A 27,570-nucleotide genomic window follows, 5' to 3' on the forward strand; every position below is an offset into this window, starting at 1 on the left:
CCGGCGCTGCAGTGGTAGACGTAGCACTGCGAAATGGAGGACCGGCTGGAACGCGACGGCGGCCGTACAGCGCCGCAGCAGCGGCTGCCGATCGAGCAGGATGGCAGAAAGTGAGTTTACGTTAATGTGGACTTGGGACTTCTTCTCCTAGCCGAGGCCGCATCGCTCGAGCAATCTCGAGCAAGATTGCGACTTTCCGAATTTCATTTCACAGAAAATACTGCTGCACCTCTTTTTTTCATAAAACGGCTAGGAGAAACTGTCCCGAAGTTGCAGTCTGTTTCTTCCGGTTCTGGCATTGCTGCGTGCGGCTGCGAGACACGGCCGTTCGCGCTTCGGTGACTTTAAGTTGCCACACGCTGACACGTCGCACTTAATCCCGTACGCACTGCGTTCGCCGACCCCAGTCAGCTCGCTCACCTTCCGACATGCGTTTGTGATGGCCAGTTGCGCGTCGCTTTTGTACACTTGTGCGTAAACGTTGTACACGTATTTCTTGGCCTGGCGTGGACAGCGTCTCCTTCGTCAAATCTTCCCTCAGATGCACGGCGGCTGGGGTTGTGGAAGGCTGTGGACGTGCGTCGGCAGGCGACGCGGACGCGCTAGAATAAGCGGGAAGCATGGAATGGGCGTGAAACGAAATTCATTCGACGCGCGAACGATTTTCTTGAGTATTAAGTTAATATGTTGCTCAAAAGATGCAATTTACTGTAACATTTTTATTTAGCCAGCAGAGCGTTAGCTACGACTCTTGCTTGTGCGAAGGATCCTTTTGTGGTCGGCGCAACGGCAGAAACGCGGCAGGCGTCGTATTGCGCTGCCGCAATCAACGCGGCAGGCGTTGCCGTAAAGAGGGGTTTTGTACGGTCACCATCAGTAAGTACGGTTCACAATTACGGCGACAAATTTCTCGTTAAGTCACAACGGTCCAGTAATGAGCCGCTCTTGGGTCCGTATTTGATGTACTGGCCCCATGCCTGAAGCTCATACTTGACTCATGCGGTAAAGAAGCGGCCATTGACCGTACGATGCAATTTACACGGGTACGCCGCTTCATGAGGTTAGCAAGAACATCGCGGCTTACTCCGGCTGCGTGTGAGAGGAGATGTCGCTACCCGAATAAAAGCAGGATATCTAGGGACTTTAGGTTAGTGCTGGTGCATGTCGACAGGTGACACGGGCATAGTGTTGCACACGGATGACAGAAAGGAAACGAGAAAAATTGTTATCTAAGAACTGATGTTTATTCACGAAAAGCAGGATACAAATGACAATTAGCTGGACAGAACCAAGGTAATGTTGTTTCCCGTCGCTTGCAAATACTCAGATTATTTCTTGCGTCCATCCCAATTGCATATTTAGTCTTAATTTATTAATGAACTTCTATAAGACTATAATTATATGAAAAGTGTCAACGAGAAAATTGTAACCTGAAACACTCCAGATAAAGCTTTTCGTTTTGCAATATGTGGTACATAAGCATGCTTTTGCAGATATGACAGATTCCCACGAATGCGTGCACAATTTCAGCACAACTGGCCGCTCGTTACACTTGGCGTGTATTCGTGGCATGTTGGTGCATTCGTGGGCTGTCTATTATATCCCGTACGACTCCTCGACAAAATCCGATCCTTTACTATTGTTGCACTCGATGTAATATCCGCTGTATGTGCCCGACGCCCGCTAGCTATTCCCGCTGAACGTACCGACAGCCATTTAGAGCTGCATTGTTGGCTGTTGATATTGATGAATAATCACTGAAACCGCCGTCTGGCTGCACGTTCACACAAAGCGTCCTTTTCAAACGGATGCTTCAGGGCTTCACTGGAAACTAACATACATCCTTAAAGCGCTGCTCACCAGCTCTGGCCATTGCAAACTGACAAGCGCAGTGCATACAATGTGCGCTGACAATATTGCTTGCTAAGTATTACGTACCTGTGCGCCGCGGAAAGAGCTTAAAAGGAAGCTTTAGGTCGAGTGCTCCTATCTAAATACACGCAAAAGGCGAATACATTTTTCTCGACAACCACTGCGCCAAATTTGTCCAGGTTTCTTGCATTTAAAAAGAAAACGTAGAATCTGATGACAGTTGCTTTTGAATTTTTGATTTTTGTCTTTAATCTTTAATAAAAATGGGCAAAATCGCAAATTTTGAAAAAAGCGGAATTATCAAGTTTACAACTGGGTGAATGAGCAAGTAAATGTCAGACGTAATAGTTCAGCTGAAACCCGCAACGTGGGGAGAAGACATCCACCTTTTGTAGCAATCGCTACGAACGGGTGGATGTCTGATTTTCCCTTTATTAAGGAAATGTCATATCACAATTCTGTGAATTAAATCTCATAGCTTATAGTACATATACAATAGAAGTGAGGCGTGCAGACAGGACACAAGAGTAGAGAAGTGGACAACATGAACGCCGACTATCAACTGAAGGGAGCACTGAGGCGAAAAATAAAAGAGGACACAAACTCATCTGCGCATGCTCAGGAATGGTAACACCACGTGTCAATCGGGTACACGTGCTGGTCTACGTGAGAGATAACTGTTAAGGCACTTAATCTCTTCCTTATGTAACGTAATGGAAGGCTGACTCACGCACGCACTTCCACCATTATAGATATGCCATGCCTCTACCATAAGACGCGTATCTTCATTCTTATGCCTGTACAATATCGCGCATTCATCTAACTCTGGCTTGCAGTTACAATGTCGGCAATGTAGCGAAAGATTAGAAGGCGATCAACCGGTTAACGACCTTTTATGCTCAATTAGCCTCTGATTGATACACCGTCCCGTTTGCCCTACGTAGAACTGGCCACAGCTAATGGGAATTTTATAAACCACACCCATACGACATTCAGTAAAACTGTTGTTCTTATTGTGCTTCGCTGGATAAATAACTGTTCGTTTTTGCCTTTTAGGCGCTCCTTTTTATTCTGTACGGCAGCGCATATCTTACCTAGCTTATTGGGAGCAGTGAAAGCGACATTAACATGATATCTACTAGCAGCTTTTTTAAGCCTGTGCGACACTGAATGAATATACGGAATAGCCACTACACTTTTTTTTGCTATTACTGCTTTCTGTAATCACGTACGTCCCTCTCGAAACCGACTTCTTTAGGCGCTCAGCCACAGTGGCCACCGCTATACTACAGAAAGCAGTAATAGCAAAAAAAGAGTAGTGGCTATTCCGTATATTCATTCAGTGTCGCACAGGCTTAAAAAAGTTGCTAGTAGATATGATGTTAATGTTGCTTTCACTGCTCCTAATAAGCTAGGTAAGATATGCGCTGCCGTACAGAATAAAAAAGAGCGGCTAAAAGGCAAAAAATGAACAGATGTTTGACCAGTGAAGCACAATAAGAACAACAGTTTTACTGAATGTCGTAAGGGTGTGGTTTATAAAATTCCCCTTAGCTGTGGTCAGTTCTACGTAGGGCAAACGGGACGGTGTATCAATCACAGGCTAATGGAGCATAAAAGGTCGTCAACCGGTGGATCGCATAGTAAGCTTTCGCTACATTGCCGAGATTGTAACTGCAAGCGAGAGTTAGATGAATGTGCGATATTGTACAGGCATAAGAATGAAGATACGCGTCTTATGGTAGAGGCATGGCATATCTATAATGGTGGAAGTGCGTGCGTGAGTCAGTCTCTCACGTAGACCAGCACGTGTTCCCGATTGACACGTGGTGTTAGCATTCCTGAGCATGCGCAGATCAGTTTTGTGTCTTCTTTCATTTTTCGCCTCAGTGCTCCCTTCACTTGATAGTCGGCGTTCGTGTTGTCCACTTCTCTACTCTTGTGTCCTGTCAGCACGCCTCACTTCCATTTTGCATAATGAATCCTTACCAACTAGCTCAGCTATCTGTCGTTCTAAGTATATCTAAAGCAGACAAAATTTATATAGTACCTGCGAATCTAAAAGGAACCGGTAATATGTTAATACAGTTTTTGCAGAAACATTCTACACAACGTAAAAAATTCAGGTAAGACATAAATTGACATATTGAATTTGTCCACTTTGAATGATCTAATTGATGCCGTTTACAGAACCGCAATATTTGTTCTTTATGCAGAGCTATTAATCAATAAACTTCGAGCGTCTATTTTATTTTGAACTTGCGCATTCTTTAAAATTCTGTTAACAATATTGAAGCCCTAAATAGAAATTCCGCTTCCAGCAGTCACTAATATTTAACTTGCCTTCTATAATGCAACACATTTCATTAAAATCAGTCCACGTTTTACGTTTTACATGTATTTGAATAGACCTCATTGGAATTGGGCCCAAGCTTAAACTTCCCATTCAATTTCAAATTCAACGCCGTTTGCCCTTGTCCGTTGCGGCGCCGTGCTGCCAGCTGAGGAGTCGATGTCAACCGCGCTAGCGCACCTACGTACCTGGTGGTGCTGTGACGTCACTCACAGTGGCACGTGACTTCTAGAATTATTCAAAGCAACATCAGCAATACGTTTAATCTGTTGCTTCAATAGACCAATTAAAGTTTAGAAAAATATTAAAAATGCAAACGGAATTTCTGTGCGATCTTGTTATACTTCGTGCCGTAGTAAGAGAGATGTACTTCCATTACGTCTGCTTGCTCCCATGTCGTGGAGTCGCGCACGCAGAGGACGAAAGTACGTCTATTTCTGGTGTATTCCAGCGCGGCGATCATGTTATTTCATTCTCTCAGATCGGTCTCACGCACTAAACATTTTAACACCCTCAAGGGTGTAAGTCAGTTTGTCGTCAAACGGACACTGTAAAGCAGCTGCTGTCTATACCTACAGATGGGGTACTATTATAGCACCCTGTAATCTACATGCGGCGCGAGAAGCGATGGGATTGGGGGAAGAAAAGTAGGGAAACTGCAAAAAACGGGGACGTACAAAAGCATAGTTTGCAATAGGGGATCCGAAAATTTGGTTGGGGGAGTTCATAGCGTTTCTTTTTTTTAATTCCTTAACCTAGGTAGGACATTAGGCAGTATCATAGGAAGAGCTTGGTGGCGCAACCCACCACCCGGTTCCCAAGAGGACACTCATAACATCCATCCATCCATCCATCCTAGAAGAAGGGGCCCAGCAAAAATAAACTTAATGTTTTTAGGGTGCTATACTCGCGGACAACTTTCTGCGGCTATGAGGGGAATTCTACGGGTGCATGGCTGCTGCGCATTTCTTACCACGCCAAGTAGTCCAGCAGGGTTCGACAGGGCTTTTGGTACTCGGAATAGACGCTGAATCGACACAGCTGCCATGTCGGACGGTTTCGCGATTCGCCAGACGCGAAAGGGCAAATCTGCAAAATGAGTTAACCTTTAATTTGAGTGGTGGGTTCTGTCTTATTTAATTGTTGCTATTAAGCCGTTTATCTTTTCTTGTCCTCGACCTAAACCAATGTGGATGAAAACGAGGGACTCTTTTCAGAAGCGCTTGCACTTCTGACCGCTTTGCCTCCGAAGCTTTCTTTTCATAGCCATACATATTTGTCCTCGAGTAAAGTCCGGATTAACACCCATATCCATGGGTGTTGGACGGGTGTACACCCTTCCATTTCTACAGTGTGCACTGAAGGCAGGATGAGCTGTACACGACTTGAATTACGACTATTTAGAGGGATTCAGGCGTAACTCCCGTGAGTGCCCAAAAGTTCAAGCTCGGCTACCGGACACAGCATCCGATAGCCTAGCTTGAAGCTTCGGTTTGCATGCAAAACGTTCATACGTGTAGATGCAATAAATATTAGTAATTCAGGTTATATGAGGCCAAACCTGTCTCCACTGCACAAACACAACCTATGAAATTTTATACCACTGAGCATGTGTATATACTTCAATGGCTATCGGGATTTCCAGATCCGCATAACATGCTATACAGAGCTGCAAGGCCTACGAGACTGCAATTTCTAATAAAATATAAATATGTTCATGCCATGCTAAAATACAAAGCCCAATATATTCATAAATAACATAATGTGAACATGCGCAATCACCAGACACATGTGTATTGATAAGAAAATTTACATTTCCTAAGGAAGTATGCTAAAAAGTAAAAACTGATCAAATCTGCCCTTATGTAAGGAGGAAGAATATGGTAACCCTAAAAGAGCGGAAGATTATCTTGAGGTCTCGTGCCACTTAAAAAATAAATTTGCTGCAATGAATTGGAAGTAAAAAATATGTATTGATGGTCTGGAAGAAATGGTCAATTAGAGAAGTACACGAAATGTTGAGCAAGCATATGGCAAGAAACGCACCCTTCATTTTCGTACACCACTGTCATGGTAATAGCATTCTGAAAAGGTCATTTGGAAGGTCTTTGTATAGGTTGACTGGCCAACGTTTTTGATTTACTGAAACAATGTTTTCCAGACATGAACTTGTTTAACATGAAGTTTGAGCCAGGAGCACCATTATAAATTTTTTACACCTAAATCATTTCTTTCTTATGAGATCAGAAAATTCCTTGGGCTAAAGTAGCTGTGTAGGAGATCGTTCAATTGCAATTCCCGTTTCTTTAAATTTTTGCACTGTAAACGCACTACATGGACCATCGACGGAAAATGGGTTCTTTTCCTACTGCAAAACAAAATCCTTAATATATCACATTTACCGCTGTTTACATAAAAAGTCAAGTATTAATGTGGAAAGCAAACAGCCTTCATTATTATATTCTGGTGGCCACAACAGATGGATGAAGTGAGTTAACATACGTTCCCAATTTCTAAATTATTTGTGCTCAGTGCACTAATGCAAGATTAGTGCTTGTAGCACGTGAGCACATAAATGATCAAATAATGTTTATCAAATCAGCTATACTGTGATTATTGAATAATGTTTCAAATGTGAGAGTTCACATTTCTTTTTAAATATTGGCAGTCAAGCATAACTGCAAGTTGAACATCACGGCTAATATTATCCAGCAAGAATTGATTGTATCAGCATGGATAATATTATAATAAAACGTGTATATTAGCTCATTCAAACATAGAAAAAAGGTGAGTTTGAACTATAAAAATGTATTTACGCAACCAATATTCTTTAGCTTAAAAAATCATAATATAGTTCACGGTTAAAGGGAAGCTGAAGAGTCTGTCGAATTCAATAAGACGCTCATATACGGATGTGGGAACCTTATAAACCATGTAGGTAAAATTTAGTTTTTTTTTTCAATTAGGGGCGACGTAATCCTCGGTTGAAATTGCGCTGTAGCTCCGCCCCCCGTCGAATGCCGCGCGCTGCTGATGACGCTGACGATGCGAGCGGAGACCGGAAACCACGGTGTTGTGACGTCAACTCTAGTGTTTCGTTCCTTCGCAGCGTCCGCGACCGTGCCTGACCGCGCTTGCTTCTGCGTACGTGCCATCGTAATCTGCTTCTATTGACCCAGCATTCCTTTGTTGGTGCGTCTGCGTGTATGTAGATTGGTAGTCAACGTGCGTGGTAGTCAACGTGAGTGGTAGTCAACGTGGTAGTCTACAGATGAAGGTCACTACACGTACTGCATGAACCGGGAAGCTTTTCACGCGTTTAAACCGTCTTTGTAGATTGCCGACAGCTTTGGACAGCGCACAAATGCCGACGATCGCATCCCCGCTTACGTTCCACGAGGAGGCATGCAGGAACACAACACTACAGTTGTTTGACTGGAAACGAGCTCACTAGATCGGCGAAAGATCGGCGAGGTCACTAGATCGCTTTGCAAAAAACATACTCACCAAAGAGCATTTCCAACACGAGGAGATCCCAAGACTTTGCTTCCGTTCGCGTCGAAAGCACTGCTCGCGCCAGCATCGTTTGCTTCTTCGAGAGGACGGCTCTTCGCAATCAGCTCGTACATGTAAGGAGTAGCGCCGAACTCCTCAGAAAAACGCAGTCTCTCTAAATTTTCCATTACTGTCTCAGAAAAACAGCACCAAACTACCTGGCACCGTGCTTCATGTGTAGCGGCAGCGGTCGGTTAGTAGAGTTGACGTCACGAGGCACCCGACCAATCACAGGCGGAAACGTGACGCGCGAGCTGGGCGTGTCTGCTGCTGCACTTTTCGTCGAAATAAAATATATTTGCGCTTTCTTTCGCTCAATTTCGATACGATATTCGAATTCGGAGGGTTGCAAACCATTATGTACAGATGTTCACTCATTTTTTCTGGGAAACCTTTCAGCTTCCCTTTAACCACGAAGAACAGGTAATTCACTGTCTGATCTTCTTTACCAATGATTGCACCACAGGTGTATGCTCGAATCCTGCACCTTACAATAGCAAAATAACAACAGTCATGAGAGTTCACAGTGTGCTGTTGATTAGGATCCTGTACGTGGTAGGAAATTTGATAAGGTAACAAGCTTCTGAATAGAACTATCTTAATATGAGTGGACACAAACTATAGCTTAGGTAACTGGGTCCGACACATAGAAGGAAGGGGAAAATTCTAGCTTTCAAATTTATGAATAACAATTTAGTCAGCGCACAAGACTAGTAAATCATTGTGAGTACAAAATAGCATGCGCAGCAGCAAACAAATAAATTAACATTACCATTTCTCGAACAAGAACATGAGAATAAAATGTAGACTACAAACGACATCTCTCAACAATGTGTATTTATCCAGGAGCATGGATGTGACCTCACTATAGAATTGGTATTACAAAGACTGCAAGATAGCTCTACATTACACTTCAGAAGCACTGCAGCAGAACGATTCAAGAGACAAGGCCCAATCAGACCGCTGTGCACAGTACACGAGAAGTTGGTTGTTTTTAACGCAACGTCTAGACGCTAGGAGGCGACATATACTCTCTCTGTACGCAGAACGAGTGGACAACAAATATAACTTAAGAAACACCCACCTACAGTCTCACTTGCCCTGCAATAATTGCACCTAGCCCATCTGTCCCCATGTACTCTCTCCAATCTATAAGGGCCTTTCTGTGCACTTAATTTTCTTTATTATTGTGCATTTCTTCACTGAATAAAAATAATTGTTTCAGAAGGCTTCACAGAAAATTTCGCACGTACTGTCAACTATTTTCCTGAGAGCACATCTCCCTTGTTCTAATGCGTCGCCTTGGCAATACGCAGAGAAGCACTAGTCCCTTCTTTAAACATACCATCCTTTAACATGCTCCGAATTTCTACTGTGCGATTTAAATAGTGACGTTCTCCTGCTCATCTTATGTTGGCATGCCACTACTTAATAGGTTGTTCATATTCTAGCTGCTTAACTAGAGCCTGAAATTTCCTAGCGTCTCCTAAACCATTATCTTTATCCCACAAAATATCTTAAGTTTCCCCCTCACTTTGACAGATTTTATATAAGCACTCACCTATTCACTAGGTCGCAATGCCACAACAATTTCTCATCCTGTGTTACCACTACAAGCGTGGGTCTGGGTTCGATGTGATCTAAATCAGAGGTGTTTGCGATTTTCATGAGTACTCAATAAAAGAAATAGGCGCATGGTCTCCTCAAAAGTTCTTTAGCTGCCATGAAAGGTCGTGGTTTCTTATAATTTCTCCATGCAGTTTAGGTTGTACTGAGGCGCATTTTCATTTTTATACTGTACTCAAACAAAAGTAAACAGCTCAAATTTTAAGGTTATGAAAATGTATAGGAGTATGATGCAGTAAACAAGTAAAGAAGCCGATTGCAGATGATAAAAATATTCCTTTCGCAGAAATAAACTGGCATGCTAAAGGTCATGCGAAATTACCACTAAATGCGCAATACAGAATATAAGGCTGCAATGCCACATCTATCAATATCCGTCAACAAAGGAAAACTTTTATTGCGAAAAGATCTCACAAAATTGCAATTGTATGCTTTAGACCAGCAGTCATACCCGCAGTGTGGCCTGTGCTATCGACAATCTCTAAAAATTGAACACCACTGCACATAATATCAACCCATGGTCGCCAAAGAAGCCTCACAGTTTTAAACAGACTTGGCTTACTATATTAGACTGCCTGCCTAATGTGCCTTACAATGTTGTCTTCACAACTGCGTTGAACGTGAAAGCAATTACTAGTCCGAAGGTAAACATAATTGGCTTGCCCCTGATGGCTATCTGATGGAGAGCACGAAGGCTGGGGATTATGAGACTGCTTCTTTCATCTGCATGACCTGCGCGAAAACGTGATTTAAGTTTCAGATAGACAAATGCTATCACAATTAGAGATAATGACTGGCAATAAGGCTAATGTTGGCTTGCAAGAGAAAAACATATATGAACGCATTGCAGCTTACAGAAACAAAGAAACCTCGTACCACTGATGTTGTAGTTGAAGTTAATTGCATGAAAAGTTCCTCACAGCTGTATGTTTCAAAGCTCATACGCTGTTGCGAATGCTGTGCCAGCGTGATTTTCATAGTTTATTATTTCTTATAGGGCTCTGTACCTTCATTACCAGCTATGAAAGTGGCTGCAAAGATTTTTTAAGAACTTAAGTTGAATACATATGCCATGACTAACCTTAGTGCTATATTGCAAATCTGCACCGATTGACACTAGTAGCTTGCACTACCATGCTGGCGATAACTTGTGCGAATCAAACAAATTCTTTGATTGTTGTGTTTTCTTTTCAATGCTGGCCAAACAGCGCCAGGGAGTAGAAAAATTGAGCGGCCATTTAGGGGTAAATGTGAGAGAAATGCATTAGGATAGCATCAAAACTTTTTGGGGTCTCAAATCCATTATTTAAACCACGTTCACCACATGGCGAAGTGTTGCTCAGCACTGTACTTGAAACAAGTCCTACCTTCAGGAGCAAAGTGTTTCTCTACACACGCACACATATATGCGCTAGTACCACATGACTCGCTTCCAACAGTTTTGACACATGCGCTTTGATTGCACTTTGACACTCCTACTGCTAAAGCGTGAAAAGAATTTGTGACTAAGTGCAACCTTCTCAATATGAATCTTCATCTCACTCAAACACATTCTCGAGAGCCAGGGCCTGTCTTACAAATTCCGTTTTTAGAAATTGTATTAGGGCTATGGGGGACAATTCTCGAAATGCGTGCAAAGCATCCTGAGAGACCTAAGGCCTAGCACTCAATATTTCCATATTATTTCCAAATTGTTAAACGCTCCCGACACCAACTGGCATATATACATACCATCCCAAATAACCAGCTATTCACAATTTAGGCAGGAGTCTACTAGAATTCTGGTATTTTACGAGTCAGAACAACGTTTTCATTATGAGACACGCCGTCGCGGGGAGCTCCGGATCAACTTTGACCACCAAGGGCTTTTCCACGTGCCCCAAATGCACGGCATAAGTGAGTTTTTCCATTTCGGTGGCAGCAGCCTCTGTACGCACTTTTACACTTCAGCGCGAATGTGAGCCAATAGGAACGCCAAGAACTTAAGATCGAAATCATTATCAGATTACCCGATTACACAACCAGATTTCTTATTCACTTATTTATGCTGTTCGAGAAAGGCTTATTTCACAACAGCAGCCCAACACTGCAGAAAGTTTTACACCCATAAGGGTGTAAAATGGCGTAGGAAGATTTCATACCCTTTTCACACCCTTTAGGGACCCTTTGCCATTATTTTGCTATACTACACCATTTCAGTAGGCTCCTTGCGTCGTTAGCGCCCTCTCATTGGAACTAAGGGTGTCTTGTTACGTTTAAAAAGGATGTAAACGACATGCACGCATATACATATATACAGGCACGCTTGTTCAGTTCTATGGAACAGCTAAAATAGCCTGTCGCAGGTAACGGAATTCTGGTCCTTCAGCCGAGTCATTCAGAGAAACAAACATTACTTACACGAGAAATCGAGACACATGTTCAACTAAGTAACAAAAATACACTAATTATACTTTGAATTGTTACTTTACGGCACACATTAAAAATTACGTATTATAACCTGTGAGTTTGGAAGGCGTATTCACTCGTAATGAATTTCCAGCATGACGCTAGCTTGGAGACTTACGCAATTAACTTACCCTAAAAACGCACTGTTCCACTTACTTTTTTAAACAAAACTCTTTTGTATGCATTGAACAAGAGAATTAAATGGAACACCCATGTATTTCATTCTACACTTGGGGAAGTAATATCTCGAAACTGGTGCCATCTTGCAAATTAATTTCAAGTGGGAACGTCTTGCAAGCACACCAGCTACAATTAATAAATCGCAATAAGTGCCGTAAAGTAATCGAGAAATTATTTATCGAATTTTTGTTAACTATTTGAGTAACTGTTTTGATTTCTCGTGCTAGTAATGTACGCCTCTTCGAATAGATGACTTTGAATAATGAAAACTTCCAGTTTTAGGGTGGGCCAATTGAATTTTGGGTGTGGGCCAAGTTGTAATTTGAGAGTGGACCACCTGCAATTTGGGGGTGGGCCAACTTGAAGTTAAGCCATTCCAAGCTTAAATTTGAGGAGAACCAATTTAAATTTGGGGGTGGCCCGAGTAAAATTTCGGAGTGGGTCAACTTAAAATTTGGAGCGGACCAATTTGACGGACGCCCAACACAAATTTGGGGGTGGGCCGACTGAAGTTTGGGAAGGGGCTAACTTGGGATTCGCGAGTGGGCCAACTAGAAATATGTGGTATATATGGGGGGGTACTCCAACGTGAGATTTAGATGTGGCCGAACTGAAATTTCGGGGTGGGTCAACTGAAAGTTGGTGGTACACTTACGCATAATTAAGCATCTCCATTAGAATTTCTGCGCACATTTTCTCAACATTGCATAAAAATGATTTTGCTCCTCCTGGTCGCCTCTTGTGACTGAAATTCGTTAGGAAGATCACGGTTTCCGGATCACCTTATGCCTTAAAAACAAAAGTTACGGCACTAAGCAGACGGCGAAGTGAGGCACAAGCGACATATATGTCTCACTGTGTGCTCGACTGCGTAGCACCGAATCCTTTGTTTTTAAGTCGTCAACCAACTATCGCAGCAACAAGTTCTGTTATACAGCATTTATTATCAAAATTCACACAGTAAATTAGTTTGTTTCTAAGAAAAAAAGCCCCGAACTTGCATCTTTTATGGAGAAAGCAAACTCCTTGGGAACAACACTAAAACAAACTTCTTTCGCCGTCCTCCGGCCTCTGCGTAAACCAGACGTTCTGGTAGGCTTGTCACGTGTTCCATAGACGGGGGAAACGGGCGGCAACCTGCCTGGAAGGGATAATTTCGCAGGTGCCGAAAGGTATCAAAACAATCTTATTTGTTTATTGCAGTGCCCTTAGGGCCAACCACTGCACTACAAAAGGGGGGGGTGAAAAATAAGAAGAATATACACAGAGTACAGGCGAAAATGATGCCGATGCTGTTCGATGATAAACTTGGGAATGGCTGTCCTGAAGGATGGCGTACCTTCAACGCAGGCAATAAGGGGCGGAAGGTAGTTCAACCCTGCGCTAGTGTTGGGTAAGGAAGAATTAAAGAGCGCATTCGTTTTGCAAATAGGGATGGCTACTTTGTGCGGATGATCAATATGGGATATGCTTGATGGGATTGAAGAAAAAAATTCCTGCTTCAGTGTCTGCTTATGAGAGAAAATGCTCTGGAAAAAATTAAGGCGTGCTGTTTTTCTACGACAGCAAGATTAGGTAGGTCAAGTTTTCCATTTCATTAACGAAACACTAGCTGTGCGAGAATAATTCGAAAAGATTAAGCGAACTGAGCGATTCTGAACAGATTCTATAGCCTCAATTGAAGTGAGTTGTATGGAGTTCCATATGGGTGATGCATATTCTAGCTTAGGCCCTTTGAGTGTCTGATTAGTAGAGTTTGCAGAGCGGAATAACTTGAGGATAATAAATACCTTCTTCCGAAACGGGATAACGGAAAGTGGACGTGGAGGAGCCCAAATGGCGGGACTAGAAATGAAATAGACCTCATACTCTGCGCTAACCTTGGCATCATGCAAGATGTGGACGTGCTCGGTAAGGTACGCTGCAGTGACCATAGGATAGTAAGATCTCAAAATAACCTAGACATGAGGAGGGAACGGAATAAACTGTTATATAAGAAGCCGTTCAATGAGTTAGCCGTAAGAGGGAAAATACAGTATTTCCGGATCAAGCTACAGAACAGGTATTCAGCTTTAACTCATGAAGAGGACCTTAGTGTTGAAGCAATGAACGATTATCTTATGAGAATCATTGAGGAGTGTGCAATAGAAGTCCGTGGTAACTTCGCTAGATATGATACCGGTAAGCCAACGCAGGAGATGAAGGATCTCATTAAGAAACGCCAATGTATGAAAGCTCCTAACCCTATAGCTAGAATAGAACTGGCAGAACTTTCCAAGTTAATCAACAAGCGTAAGACAGCTGACATAAGGAAGTATAATATGGATAGAATTGAGCATGCTCTCAGGAACGGAGGAAGGCTAAAAGCAGTGAAGAAGAAACTATAAATAGGCAAGAATCAGATGTACGCGCTGAGAGACAAAGTCAACAATATCATTACTAATATGGATAAGATAGTTGAAGTGGTTGAGCAGTTCCGTAGAGATTTATACAGTAACAGTGACACCCAGGACGGTAATGGAAGAGGGTATAGTTTAGAGGAGTTTGACATCCCACAAGCAACGCCGGAAGAAGTAAAGAAAGCCTTGGGAGCTATGCAAAAGGGGGAATACAGCTGAGGAGGATCAGGTAACACCAGATTTGTTGAAGGATGGTGAGGAGATTGTTCTAGAAAAATTGGCCACCCTGCATATGCAATGCTTCATGACTTCGACCATACCGGAATCTTGGATGAATGGCAACATAATCTTAATACATAAGAAAAAGGACGCCACACTTGAAAAATTATAGACCGATCAGCTTACTATGCGCTGCCTACAAGTATATACTAAGGTAATCGCAAATAAAGTCAGGAGCACCTTAGATTTCTGTCAACCAATGAACCAGGCAGGATTCAGTAAAGGCTACTGAACAATAGACCATATTCACGCTATCAATCAGGCGATGTAGATGTGCGAAATATAACCACTCCTATATATAGCTTTCATTGATTACGAGCAAGCGTTTGATTGAGTCGAAGCCGCAGCAGTTATGCAGGCATTACGGAATCAAGGTGTAGACGAGCCATATGTAAAGATACTGAAAAACATATATAGCGGTTCCACAGCCACCGTAGTACTCCATGAAGAAAGCAAAGAAATCCCAATAAAGAAGGGCGTCCGGCATGGAGATACGATATCTGTAATGCTATTCCCAGCGTGTTTACAAGAGGTATTCAGGAACCTGGAGTGGGAAGAATTGGGGACAAGAGTAATTACCTTAGCTTTTTGCGTTTCGCCGATGATGTTGCCTTGCTTATTAATTAAGGGAACCAATTGCAATACATGCTCACTTACCTGGCCTGTCAAAGCAGAAGGGTGGGTCTAAAAATTAATCTGCACAAGACTGAAGTAATGTTTAGCAGTCTCGGAAGAAAACAGTTGTTTGCGATGGGTGGTGAAGCACCGGAAATGGCAATGGAATGCATCTACTTAGGGCAGTTAGTGACCCCGGATCTGGATTATACGACTGAAATAATCAGAAGAACAAGAATGGGCTGGGGTGCGTTTGGCGGGCATTCCCAGATCATCAACAGCAATTTGCCATTATCCCTTAAGGGAAAAGTGTATAACAGCTGTGTCTCACCAGTACTAACCTACGGGGCAGAGACCTGGGAGCTTACGAAAAGGGATCTACTGAAGTTGAGGACGACGCAATGAGCTATAGAAATGAGAATGATGGGTCTAACGTTAAGGGAATAGAAGAGAGCAGATTGAGTGAGGGAACAAACGTGAGTTAATGATATCTTAGTTGAAATCGAGAAACAGAAATGGGCATGAGCAGGGCATGTAGTGAGGAGGGAAGATAACCAATGGTCATTAAGGGTTATAGACTGGATTCCAAGGGAAGGGAAGCGTAGCAGGTGGTGGCAGAAAGTTAGGTGGGCGGATGAGATTAAGATATTTGCAGGGCCAACATGGCCACAATTAGTAAATGACCTGGGTAGATGGAGAAGTATGGGAGAGGCTTTTATCCTTCAGTGGGCCTAACTAGGCTGATGATGAAAACCATTATCGTTACCGCCCAACACCTATTGCACTTTTCTCCCTGACTGCGTGGGGGGGGATTGTATACATGAGCTCACATACTCATTGGACCGTAGAGTCACAATCATTCCTAATCCAGTGTTGCGACTACCCACATGAGTTGCAATAGGTGTAAATTGGCTACCCGCCCTCTCTGGCTTCAAAGTACATTTTGCCACTTGGAAAATGACTACAAGCATTGTATTTTATTGAATGAGTGCTCCTGCGCATCTTTTTTTGTCTTCTGTGTAATGACTAGAATCAAGACGGTCATGTCTGAAAACTGTATAGCTCCAATGAACACTTTGTGTAGTCTCAAAATTATCAAACAGTTATTTTTTAGGAATCGTCCCAATTTAAGCAAATTACATTTTCCCGAAGCATATGAGCAAACGTTGTGCTTAGAGACAATGATACGACCGAAATTTGCTGCAAAACTGTTTGGTGTAAATGAAATGCGCTTGCGATTTTCATGAGCAGCCAGCTCAGTACAAGAAATAGGCGCATTGCATGCTGAAACATTTTTTAACGCCCACGATAGGTTGTGGTTTCTTGTAATTTCTTGAATTACCTTGCAGTGTAGATTGTAATCTGGCAACTTTTGATTTTGATACTGTATTCAAAATAAAGACAGCCGAAATTTTGAGGTTGTGACAATTATATGGGAATAAATTAAAGGTAGAGGAGTTTAATATGATGAGCATATACCAAGCTCATTGCAGAGGGTAAACAAATATTCTCTTCTTGCGAATAAATTGGTATAATGAAGGTCATACGAAATTAGCACCAAACGCATAATACAGCATATGGTGCTGCAATTCCACAATCTATGACAATTGATGTACAAAGGAAAATGCTCATTATGATAGGCCGTCAAGAATTTTCAAGTATACACTTTGGATCAGCAGTTATACCTGCGGTTTGCGATGCACCATCGGCAATATTTAAAACCACACACAACTGCACATAATATCAAGCTTAGGCCACCAAGGAGCCTCACATTTACAGCTTGACTCATTATATTAATGTACACGTCTATATTTACTTACAATGTTGTATTCACAACTGTGTCAAACAAGACATCAACCATCTGTCTGAAGGCGAACGCAAGTGGCTTGCCTTGATGGAGGGCACCAAGGTTGGGAATTGTGAAACTGCTGGTATCATCTGGATGACCTGCGAGAAACAACGCTTTATGTTCAAGATAAACAAATACTATTAGAACAAAAGGCAAGATCACTGGCAATGAGCCTCGTTTTGGTTTACACGAGAAAAGCCAGAATTATGGACTTTGTGCTGCTTACTGAAAAAGAAGCAAGCCTCCTTCCTGATCTTCTAGTCATGTATTAAAGCTTTATGCTCATGTGCGGCTGTCATCACTGTGCCAGCGTGCTTTGCATAGTTTATTATATCAAATTTAATTATTATTGTTTTCTTGCAAATCCTTGGCAAACAGCACCAGTGAGCAAAAAAAAGAATCAGCTGCAATATACCGGAAAATTCGAGGGAAATGCTTTAGCATTACGTTGCGACACTTTGGAGCCCCTAATCCATGTTAAACCACTTTTACCGCATTACAAGGTGTTGTGCAGCAGCTCACTTACGCACGTACTCTCTTTTGAGGAGAGAATTCACACACACACACACACACACACACACACACACACACACACACACACACACACACACACACACACACACACACACACACACACACACACACACACACACACACACGCACAGCCAACAATAATACGTAACCCATCAAAGAAATGCCACTTAAACGGGCACTTTCCTGAAAATTTCCATTGTGGCAGCACTAGCGACCGCCGACACCGGGCACGTTGCAACTGATTATTTCGGCCTCCGTGGATCCATCTTTCAGTGCGTACCACCGCTTTGCTTTGAAGTGGGGCACGGTTAAAACACAACGCATGGGACACATCTTTCTGTACAGCGCGCAGAAAACAAATAAAACATTGAAAATTATTTCACACAATGCTAGACGCGAACGCAGGGGATAACGAGACAACGCATTTCTTGTAGTGAGAGCAGCGAATGCGGTGATGGAGCAGCTTCCGCCTTCCCTCCTTACCACGCGCCGAACTCAGTCCAATTATAAAGGAAATATCAGCCGCTACCCGTTTAGCATGGCCGCCTGTTTGCTGCTATATCGTAGTGGTCTCTAGCTAGAGCGGTGAGCGGGTAGTTGCTACTACGTATCGTGCCGAGAATTTTTGGGGGGGACGTTGTCTGTGCCGCATTACTGTGGATGGATGGATGGATGGATGCAAAACTTTAATAAGGTCCTGAGGTACGCGACTCAGCGCGCTGCGGGCCGCTCCCACGTTGGGAGAGTCAGGCCTTGCCCGACCGCCGCATCGTGGGCCCTCTGGACAGCCCATAGTTGCGCCCCGGCATCGGGGTTCTTGATAGCGGAGAGCCACTTGTCCACATTGATTTGTTCCGTGCCTCGTAACGAGGGGCAACGCCAGAGCATATGGTCTAGGCTAGCGATGTCATTGCAGTGCCTGCAAGAACTAGTGGCATAGGTGTCGGGATAAATTTTGTGGAATAAAGCCGGGTTGGGATATGAACCTGTTTGCAATAATCTGAGGGTCAATGCCTGCGCTCTATTTAACTTCTTGTGGGGAAGGAGAAAGTCTCTCCTGCCGAGATAAAAGTGCTGCGCAATTTCGTTGTATGTGGTCGGTTGATCTCTGTTCTCCACGACTGCGGGCCGGCGTTGGAGTTCTCCATGGTCGCGGAAAGCGAGACCTCGCGCCTTGGAGTGGGCCAGCTCGTTGAGGTTTGTGGGGCCTCCCATGATGGATCCCATGTGAGCGGGGAACCATGTGAGAGTGTGGGTGGCGATGCTTTTGCCTTCGAGGATGCGACAGGCTTCCTTACACACGGCGCCATCGCTGAAGGCGCGGATGGCTGCCCTGGAGTCGCTAAAGATATTGGCATGTCCGTCGTCCAGGAGGGCCAAGGCAATGGCCACTTGCTCGGCCGCATGCGACGACGTGCTTCGTACCGAAGCGGCGTTAACGGTCGAACCTCTGTGGTTGATTGAAACTACCGTGAAATTGTTGCTGTTTGCATACTGGGCCGCGTCAACGAAGCAGCTGTCGCCAGGGAGTTCGGTTGCGCGGCGTAGGAGCGCTACCGCTCTGGCCTTCCTTCTTTCCACGCTGCGCTGGGGATGCATATTGCGCGGGGCGGGCGATATGATGATGTTATCTTTCTGCTCTTTCGGAAGGCCCTGGTATGCATCTTCGACAGTGGCCGGGGGGACGCCCATCTCAGTTAGGAGTCGTCTGCCCGCCCTGGTGCCCGAGAGCCTAAGAATCTGTGCCCTTTCTTGTGCTTCTGCAATCTCTTCCAGGGTATTATGAATACCCAACTGCAGGAGTCGGTCGGTGCGTGTGTAGTTGGGGAGTCCGAGCGCGCTCTTGATCCCCCTCCTTATCATGGCATTTAGCTTGTCTCGCTCGGCCCTCTTCCATACGTGCATGGCCGCTACGTACGTAAAATGGCACAACAAGAAAGCGTGGACTAGCCTTAACAGATTCTCTTCGCTCGGGCCTCTCCTTCTGTTAGCTACCCGCCTGATTAGACCGATGACGCTGTCCATCTTTTTTGCTAGTTTTTGAATGGTGATGTTATTCGAGCCCGCCCCTTCGAGGGTCATTCCCAAGATTCGAATGGACGCGACTTTGGGAATGGGATCTCCGCAATTGGTGTAGAGATTAATGTCAATTTCAGAGGGGGGTTTCCAGTTCTGTGGCTTGCGGCCCTTTCTACTTGGGCTGTAGAGAAGGAGCTCCGATTTCTTCGGAGAGCACCGGAGTCCCGTGTCGGTTAGAAAACGCTCTGTAGTGTCGACAGCTTCTTGGAGAGCGGCTTCGACTTGACCGTCACTGCCACCCGCGCACCAGACAGTGATGTCGTCCGCGTAGATCGTGTGACCGATGCCCTGGACCTTGCCTAGATACCTTGAGAGGTCGACCATTGCGATGTTGAAGAGGAGTGGTGAGATGACTGACCCCTGGGGGGTGCCTCTTCTGCTCAGCTCCATTTTCTCCAATTCCAAATCTCCAGCCTTGAGGATGGCGCATCGTTTGGTCAAGAAAGACCTGACGAAGGCATGGAAGGACGAGCCCAGGTTGAGTTTGGAGATGGCGTCGAGAACGAACTCGTGACGGATGTTATCAAAGGCCTTCTCCAGGTCCAAACCAAGGATGGCTCTCGTGTCCCGAGTGCAGCGTTCCAAGATTTGGATCTTGATAAGCTTCATGGCGTCCTGGGTGGAGAGGCCTGGCCTGAAACCTATCATGTTGTGAGGGAAAAGGTCGTTGGTCTCGATATACTCGGCAATTCTGTTATGGATTGCGTGCTCGGCCACCTTCCCTACACATGACGTCAGTGAGATTGGCCGGAGGTTGTCCAGGCTCGGCGGTTTACCGGGTTTGGGATTAGTATGACCTTCGCCAACTTCCATTCTTCCAGTACAATTCCCTGCTCCCAAATCCGATTTATCTCATCTGTAAGAAACTCGATCGATGCGTCCTCCAGGTTTCTGAGAGCCTTGTTGTTAATGTGATCCGGGCCGGGTGCTGACCTACCGTTGAGGTCGTGTAGGGCGCGGCGGATTTCACTGATTTTGAAAGGTTCGTCCAGCGCGGAGTTCGGCTTCCCTTGGTATACTGGGTATGCAGCCTCATCGGCCACAGTTTTGAGCAGCAGGTACTTCTTAGCCAGCATCTCCAGCATGTCCTTTTCCGAAGACGACTTCTTGGCTTCGTGGAGCGCTTTAGCGAGGACACTTCTCTGGTTTGACTTGGTGCCGGAGTCGTCGAGCAAGTGTTTGAGAAGATTCCACTTCCCTCCCGTGCGCATCTGCCCATCAATTGAATTGCAAATGTCGTCCCATTGCTGCCTAGACAGGGCTTGGCAGTGCTCGTCGATCTGCTTGTTGATCTTGGCTATCTTTTTTCTGAGCTTGCGATTCAAGCGTTGGCTTTTCCACCTCTCGAGAAGTGATTGCTTAGCCTCGAGAAGGTGCGCTAGCCTGCTATCCATTTTGTCTGTCTGTAGATCCGTCTCTATGGTTTTGGTTGTGGAGCAGACATCTTGCACAATTATTGCGCACCACTGGACGAGACTCTCCGGCTTTTCTCCACGGGCGGCGCGGGCCTTGCGAATCTCACGGAATTTGTCCCAGTCAGGCACCGAGAACGCCTTCTTTCGTTTCTGCTCCACTTGTAAGCTGGTGACCGTGATGTAGTGATCACTACCGAGGTCTATGAGCAGATTCGACCACATGGCTGAGCCAGCGTTTTTAACAAAGGCGAGATCCGGGACAGAGTCCCTGGTCGAGGAGGTGCCCCGTCTGGTGGGAAAGGCTGGGTCCGTCAATAGAGAGAGTCCCGCATCTCCCGCCTCCTGCCACAGGCTTCTGCCCTTGACCGTGTCGTGCGTGTAGTTCCACGCGTGAAAGGGGGCGTTGAAATCGCCGGCCACAACCAGTGGAGAGTTTCGGGCGAGTTTCGTCGACCTAGTGATGATGGTTTTGAAACGTTGTCTGTGATCGCTCGGGCTGCTATATACGTTAAGTATAAAAATGCTAGAGATGTTGGATTGGCTTGGGATGACTTCTACTAGGGAGGTCTCCGTCTTGCTAGGCCGGACCCCTAGATCGTGTGCGACGAAGGTGAACTTGCTGCTGATTAATGTGCAGATTACTCTGCCGTCCCCACGGAGAGCAAGAGCTTTGTATCCCTGGAGTGAAACCTGATCAGTCATCGTTTCTTGTAATAATATAACATGTGGCTTTTCTGTGTGAGTGCGAACAAACTGCTGCAGGGTGCATCTTTTATGGCTGAGTCCCCTGCAGTTCCACTGCCAAATCCTAAATTGGGTGTGTGGCGCCATCCTTGCTGTATAGAGTGCCTTCCGGCGTTGCTACTAGGGTCTCGAGGGAGATGGTTCTATTAATCGGTCCGGGAATGTGCAGTGGTGGCGGCGTAGGTACCAACGTGGCATCCGTGAAGTAAATGGGACGTACGTGGGTCGACGTCCTGATGTCCATTTCCTGCACCTTGGACTCTATCTCTGGCATTCTGTTTTCTGAGCATTGAATTTTGACATTTTGCGCATCTAACTTCTGATCCACGACCAAGAGTCGCTGATCCACTGCAGATAGTCGTTCGGTGATCTTCTTGATCTCGTAGCAGATTGAATTCAACATTTCTCTGACTTCGGACTTGGCTTTAGCCGGTACATTTTCGGGCATGCTGGGAACGGCCTTTCTTTTGGCAGGGTTGCCCGAGTGGCTCGCATCCACGACCATGGGAACGTCTGCGGTTTCGGGAGAGGGGGTCCCCGAGGGCGATGAACTAGGGACTGGAGCGGCGTGAGGTCGCCGAGGGGGTTGGGGAGAGGGGGTCACCGAAGGGATTCCTGAGGGGGTTGAATTAGGGACTGGAACGTGGTGAGGTTGATTAGCCTTTCTGAGCTTTGCTATTTCGGCTCGCATTAACAAGATTATGCTGCGCATCTCGGCATTTTCTTTCCTAAGCTGGGCTATTTCAGACGAACCATGCTCTGGCGCCGCACCCCCAGTTACCTTTACGGCAGTTCTCCCTCCACTCCGCACCCTGTCTGCCCAAGTGGCGCCTTGTTTCCCAGCACAGGCTGGCTCCTCGAACCGGACCCTGTTCTATGGACCCCGGCAGTGGCTTCCCGATCTTGAGCGGCCCCGGGACCTGGACCTGGAACGGCTCCTGGACCTGGACCGGGAACAGCTCCTGGACCTCGAGGGGCTTCTCCAGCGGGAGCGCCTGCTGGAAGGTTTAGCCGGTTCGCTGTCGGCGCTTGTCTGTGCTGGTGACGGGTCTCGATTCCTGGATTCCGGATTTCTTTGCCTTCTCCTCCGCCGAACGATGTACGGGAGTTGGAATCTTTGCTTGCAAATCTTGTCCGCTGTGGCGTGCGGGCCCCCGCAGAGGCTGCAAGTAGGCGAGCAGGTGTGGTTGTCGTCGGGGTTGTTGGCCCCGCACTTCCTGCATAGCTTGTCCTCCGGCGATGGGCAGACGTCGGCTCTGTGGCCTAGTCTACCGCAGGCATAGCAGCAGTCGTGCTGCCTGAGGTACAAGGAGCACTTGACTAGCGCCGAGCCGTAGAACACGAAGTTGGGGACCTTGTAGCCGTCGAAAACGATTACTACCGTTTCGCTATTCTTGATTCGCTTGGCTCCCAGGGCTAACGGATTTCTCTCGTTGAGAATGCTTCTGTCCAGGTCGGCCTGGCTCTCCGACACATCAATTTGACGTATGACACCCTTACACGTGGCGTGCGGCGCGGCTTCGTAAGTGCTAAGTTCGTACTGTTTCATTCCCAGGGTGATGCAATTCATATTTAGATAAGCATCTGCGTTATCGCGAGACGCGGTGCTGAGGACGATAATATTTTGTGTTGCGTTGGGGCAGACGATGTCATGGCTAGCTTGCTCGGACGTGAGTCCTGCCGCGGCGGCAACGGCCCGACCAAGCCGAGCGGAGCCCGTTTTCTGAACATCCAGACCACCCCTGGGGCGGGCGATAATCTTCCAGTGTTCCTTCGGGAGCTGAGGCATTCGCGACGGCTGGATGATCTTGTGCTTTAGGCTAGTGGGCTTCCTGCTGCCATTGAGACGCGCGCGGTGCCCCTCGCTGCTTGCCGCTTCACGGGTGCTGTCGCGACGAGAGACGCGCAGGGCGTTTTTCTTGACAGCGGCGGAGCGCCAGCCGTGCTCCGCACCAAATTCTTCCGGCGGAAGATCGTCTCCATCCATTACAACAACCATTCCCTCTGCCATGACGAGGCGGGACTAACCCTGCCCGGCGAGCGCTGGTTAGGCCTTGCCGTCAGACTGAGGGGAGCGCGGCGTCACGGAAGAGAAGCAGCTCGAAAAACCAACGAAAAGGCCACCCACCGTAGAAAAGTTGGTATCCGTGGGTTCCTCTTTTCCTTATGCATCCGGTGGTGCAGAAAGCATAGAGATTGAGATGAATTTTCAACGAAAATATCGAAGAAAGCAGGAGCCGGTGTGGGCACGACCGTACTACTCGGCGTCTTCTTCTTCCTCATTCCATTACTGTGGGTACAGCACACAAATCATGCTGAGCATTACAAACTGTGAGGATGTGCATAGGAAGCACAAAAGTAGCTGAGTACAGTTCTGAATAACTTGGGCAGGGTGAGTAGTGATTCCGGAGGAGCTTGAGAACTTCTAGCCTTACCTCGCCGCTATCGATATATTCTTTATGGTTTCGGGAAGCAAAGCAAATGTTGATGCCCAGTTTGTTGTTGTTTGATGTCCCAGTTTATTCAGCAATGTCTCTAGACAGCTTCTTAATTTTCGCTACTTTTTGTTGGTCTATTAAGGGCACCGCAATATTCCTGCAGAATTGTGCGAGTAGCTCTCGTGTTTTCTTTCTGCTACTGTGGTTTGTCTACTGTAATTTGTGGTTGCAGTAATATTACAATGCCTTGTAATATTACTACAACCAGAAAATATAATGATAATCAACGAAATTGTAAGTGATAGTGTGTACTTTTCCTGGATGATACATTCTGGAGTGGCCGTCATGCCAGTAACACCAGAATCCTAGAAAAAAAATTGACTGTCGCCTTAAATGCGAAAGCTTAATGACCTCACGCATGTATAGTTCCAAGCATAACGTGATGATGATGCGTGACATCATACATTGTCACATGTTCTTCACAATTATATCTTCATCTGTCGAGTACACGATCAATATTAACGCTTTGGTGCAAACAAGTAAGGATGGACGGAACAAGGGCTTCGCCCAGCAGCATATACTACTGGAATATTTTCACCTGCCGTAGTCCATCTTGCTATATATTGTACCAACACAATTTATAGTGATAATATAATAACAATTTCACTTTAATCCACTATGCTATAATTTATACAAAGCTTAATCCAATTTTTTCACCCTGATTCACTTTTTTCACAATAATTATCCATAATTACTAATACCTACGTTGCTATTCTATATACTCGCTTCTGTATTACCACTGATGTCGTAGAAGTCGCTGATAACGTCGCACTGATTTTTCGTATTACCTATTGCGGAGAACGCCGCCTTTTCTGCCTCAAGGGACTTATAATGCTTTCGCATCAAAAATGCAATACATACACCCATTGTTCAATGCACAGGCATATACGCATTCTTGTACCCGGATCTGTGTATCAATGCGTTCAACACCCTTCAGTCCTCGATTTAACAATCTTCAAGGAAATTCACACCTTATGTGTGGTATACACAAATTCACAGCTTATGTGTGGTATACACCCTTATGAGAGAGTACAGTTTAAGCATGGTCTTGCTAGGCATCATGCAGGTTGATGTCTGTTTTCAGAGTAGTAGGGTACTTTTTCTTTTTTAATTAGCTCACGTGCTCTTTTAATTAGTACGTCCACATGTGTACTTTCAGACCATACAATACGTTAACCAATAAACAGGTTAAGATAAAACAAAACTTGACGCTGTCTCCTTCTGGACGGATGTTGATCCATGTTTCTGTCAGATTACTCGTATTCGTCAGACCAATAGAGGATCCACTTAAAACTTACACGGATTTGTCTCGATCAGACAAGTGTCTCCTTTAGGGGCAAACATGTTCGCGGCAGTTTAGGTCGAGGCGAGTACAGCACACGCGGTACTCCTTTCTGGCTAGAAAATTTAAAACATAACCAGAGGCGAGTGCTAACAAAACTGATGATACATAAGTACTATCGGGATCAAACTAAACGCGATGAGGAACTTTAAAAGTCGATCGTGTTCTACCAGTAATAGGACGCGAGTGGTGAGTTCGTACCGCGCCCAAGCTGGTGCATGTCGGAAACTATATGCGTTCGATCCGACATCCTGCTTACTTCACGCGTAGTCTTCAAAGCGGAAGCACAATACCGCCCTCTGTGGTCCGCCTGATTGGCTTGTTGACGACTTCATATTTGATGCGACGGTCATTTTCGTGACTGCGTAACTCGCGAAGCGCTACAAAAGAGCGCATGTGCCAGTTAAAACATTGCAGCAGGGCGAACGTGGTAACGTACAGTGCAGAAAAGTTTTGAAATTTTCTAGATGAGAAAGGCATTCAACCCTTGTTTATTCTTGCAATTCACACGTCCGCTGCTCTCTTATTCCCGAACAGAACTGCCCCGTTCAGCAACTTCAGATGGCAGGCGCTTCTGGCAGTCGCCGCGAGTCTGCTGCCTCCGGGGTTTCTATACCTTTACAAGGGCCAAGAGTGCGGATCCATGCTTCCAGAAGACATCGTCGACAACTACGAGATGCTGCCTTGGCGGCAAACCTACGCCAGCTGGGTACCATGGCCGCAGCGCAAGGACTACGACGGCGTGAAGGGCGATGTGCCACGAATCCTCGTGTGGTTCAAGTCCCCCGCTGTTGAGTGGCAAAGCAGCTTCGAGGAGCGATACGAAGGCTGCACGCGGCCATGCTACGTCACCTACAACCGGCAGCAACTTCACCGTAGCGACGCGGTCGTCATGTACATACAGAAAATTGGTGGTTCGCCCTTTCCGCCCGGACGGCGCGCATTCCAGAAGTGGGTTTTCTGGACAATGGAGAGTCCTAAGGACAGCATTCAAGATAAACTTAAGGAAGTTAACACGGCTTTCAACTGGACCATGACGTACCGTCGGGACTCGGACATCACGCACGCCTTCGGCAGGGTGGTCCGCAGGAGCGAGTCGCTCCCCTCTGCTCTACACGTCGGGAAGCTCGAGCAGCGCTGGAGGAGCAAGAGCCACATGGTGGCCTGGTTCCCAACGTCGTGTGACGGGGCCGCTGCCAAGTACGTGGAAGAGTTGAAGAAGCACGTTTTCGTCGACGTTTACGGAGAGTGCGGCAACATGAGCTGCCGCACGACGTCCTACGGAGACGACGAAGAGTGCTACGAGATGCTGGCGAACAAGTACTTCTTTGTGCTTGTCCTCGAGAGGGATTTGTGTGCGGACTACGTGACGATGCCTCTTTACCGGTTCCTCCGCTACGAAGTGGTTCCAGTAGTGAAGGGCGCTGCAAACTACAGCATGGTTGCACCACCGGGTTCCGTCGTTAATGTGGACGAGTATGCGGAGCCTTACAATGTGGCCGCTTTTATGATGAAGGCGGCTAGCGATTTCGAAGTGTACAGCCAGTATCTTAGCTGGAAAAGGAACTACGAGGTGGTTATGCACAACTACGACGACTTCTGCGGACTCTGCAATAAGCTGTACGGTGAGGAATTTGTCCAAGAATCTGTGTACAAGAACATCAGTGACTGGTGGAACAATGGCACCAAGTGCACCGACTGACAATCATTGCGTTCGGTCCTATTGTACTGTTCAGCAATTGCCTGTTGTCTCACTTTTGTTGTAAAAATATTTTTCTTGTA

General features: G+C 45.8%; 1 protein-coding gene across 1 annotated transcript; it reads left to right on the forward strand.

The window, feature by feature from the left end:
• LOC142559679 (alpha-(1,3)-fucosyltransferase C-like) lies at positions 1-27,570 on the forward strand. The gene is made up of 2 exons (XM_075671243.1): positions 1-110; positions 26,326-27,570. Exons 1-2 carry the CDS (start codon positions 34-36, stop codon positions 27,488-27,490), a joined length of 1,242 nt encoding a protein of 413 aa, XP_075527358.1. The 5' UTR covers positions 1-33; the 3' UTR covers positions 27,491-27,570.

The sequence above is a fragment of the Dermacentor variabilis genome, chromosome 10 (assembly GCF_050947875.1).
Source record: "Dermacentor variabilis isolate Ectoservices chromosome 10, ASM5094787v1, whole genome shotgun sequence".
NCBI lineage: Eukaryota > Metazoa > Arthropoda > Arachnida > Ixodida > Ixodidae > Dermacentor > Dermacentor variabilis.

Coding starts and splice junctions, on each gene's coding strand:
- LOC142559679 (XM_075671243.1), top strand. CDS start 34: ATGGAGGACCGGCTGGAACGCGACGGCGGCCGTACAGCGCCGCAGCAG. Junction 111..26,325: donor ATCGAGCAGGATGGCAGAAA/GTGAGTTTACGT, acceptor ATTCCCGAACAG/AACTGCCCCGTTCAGCAACT.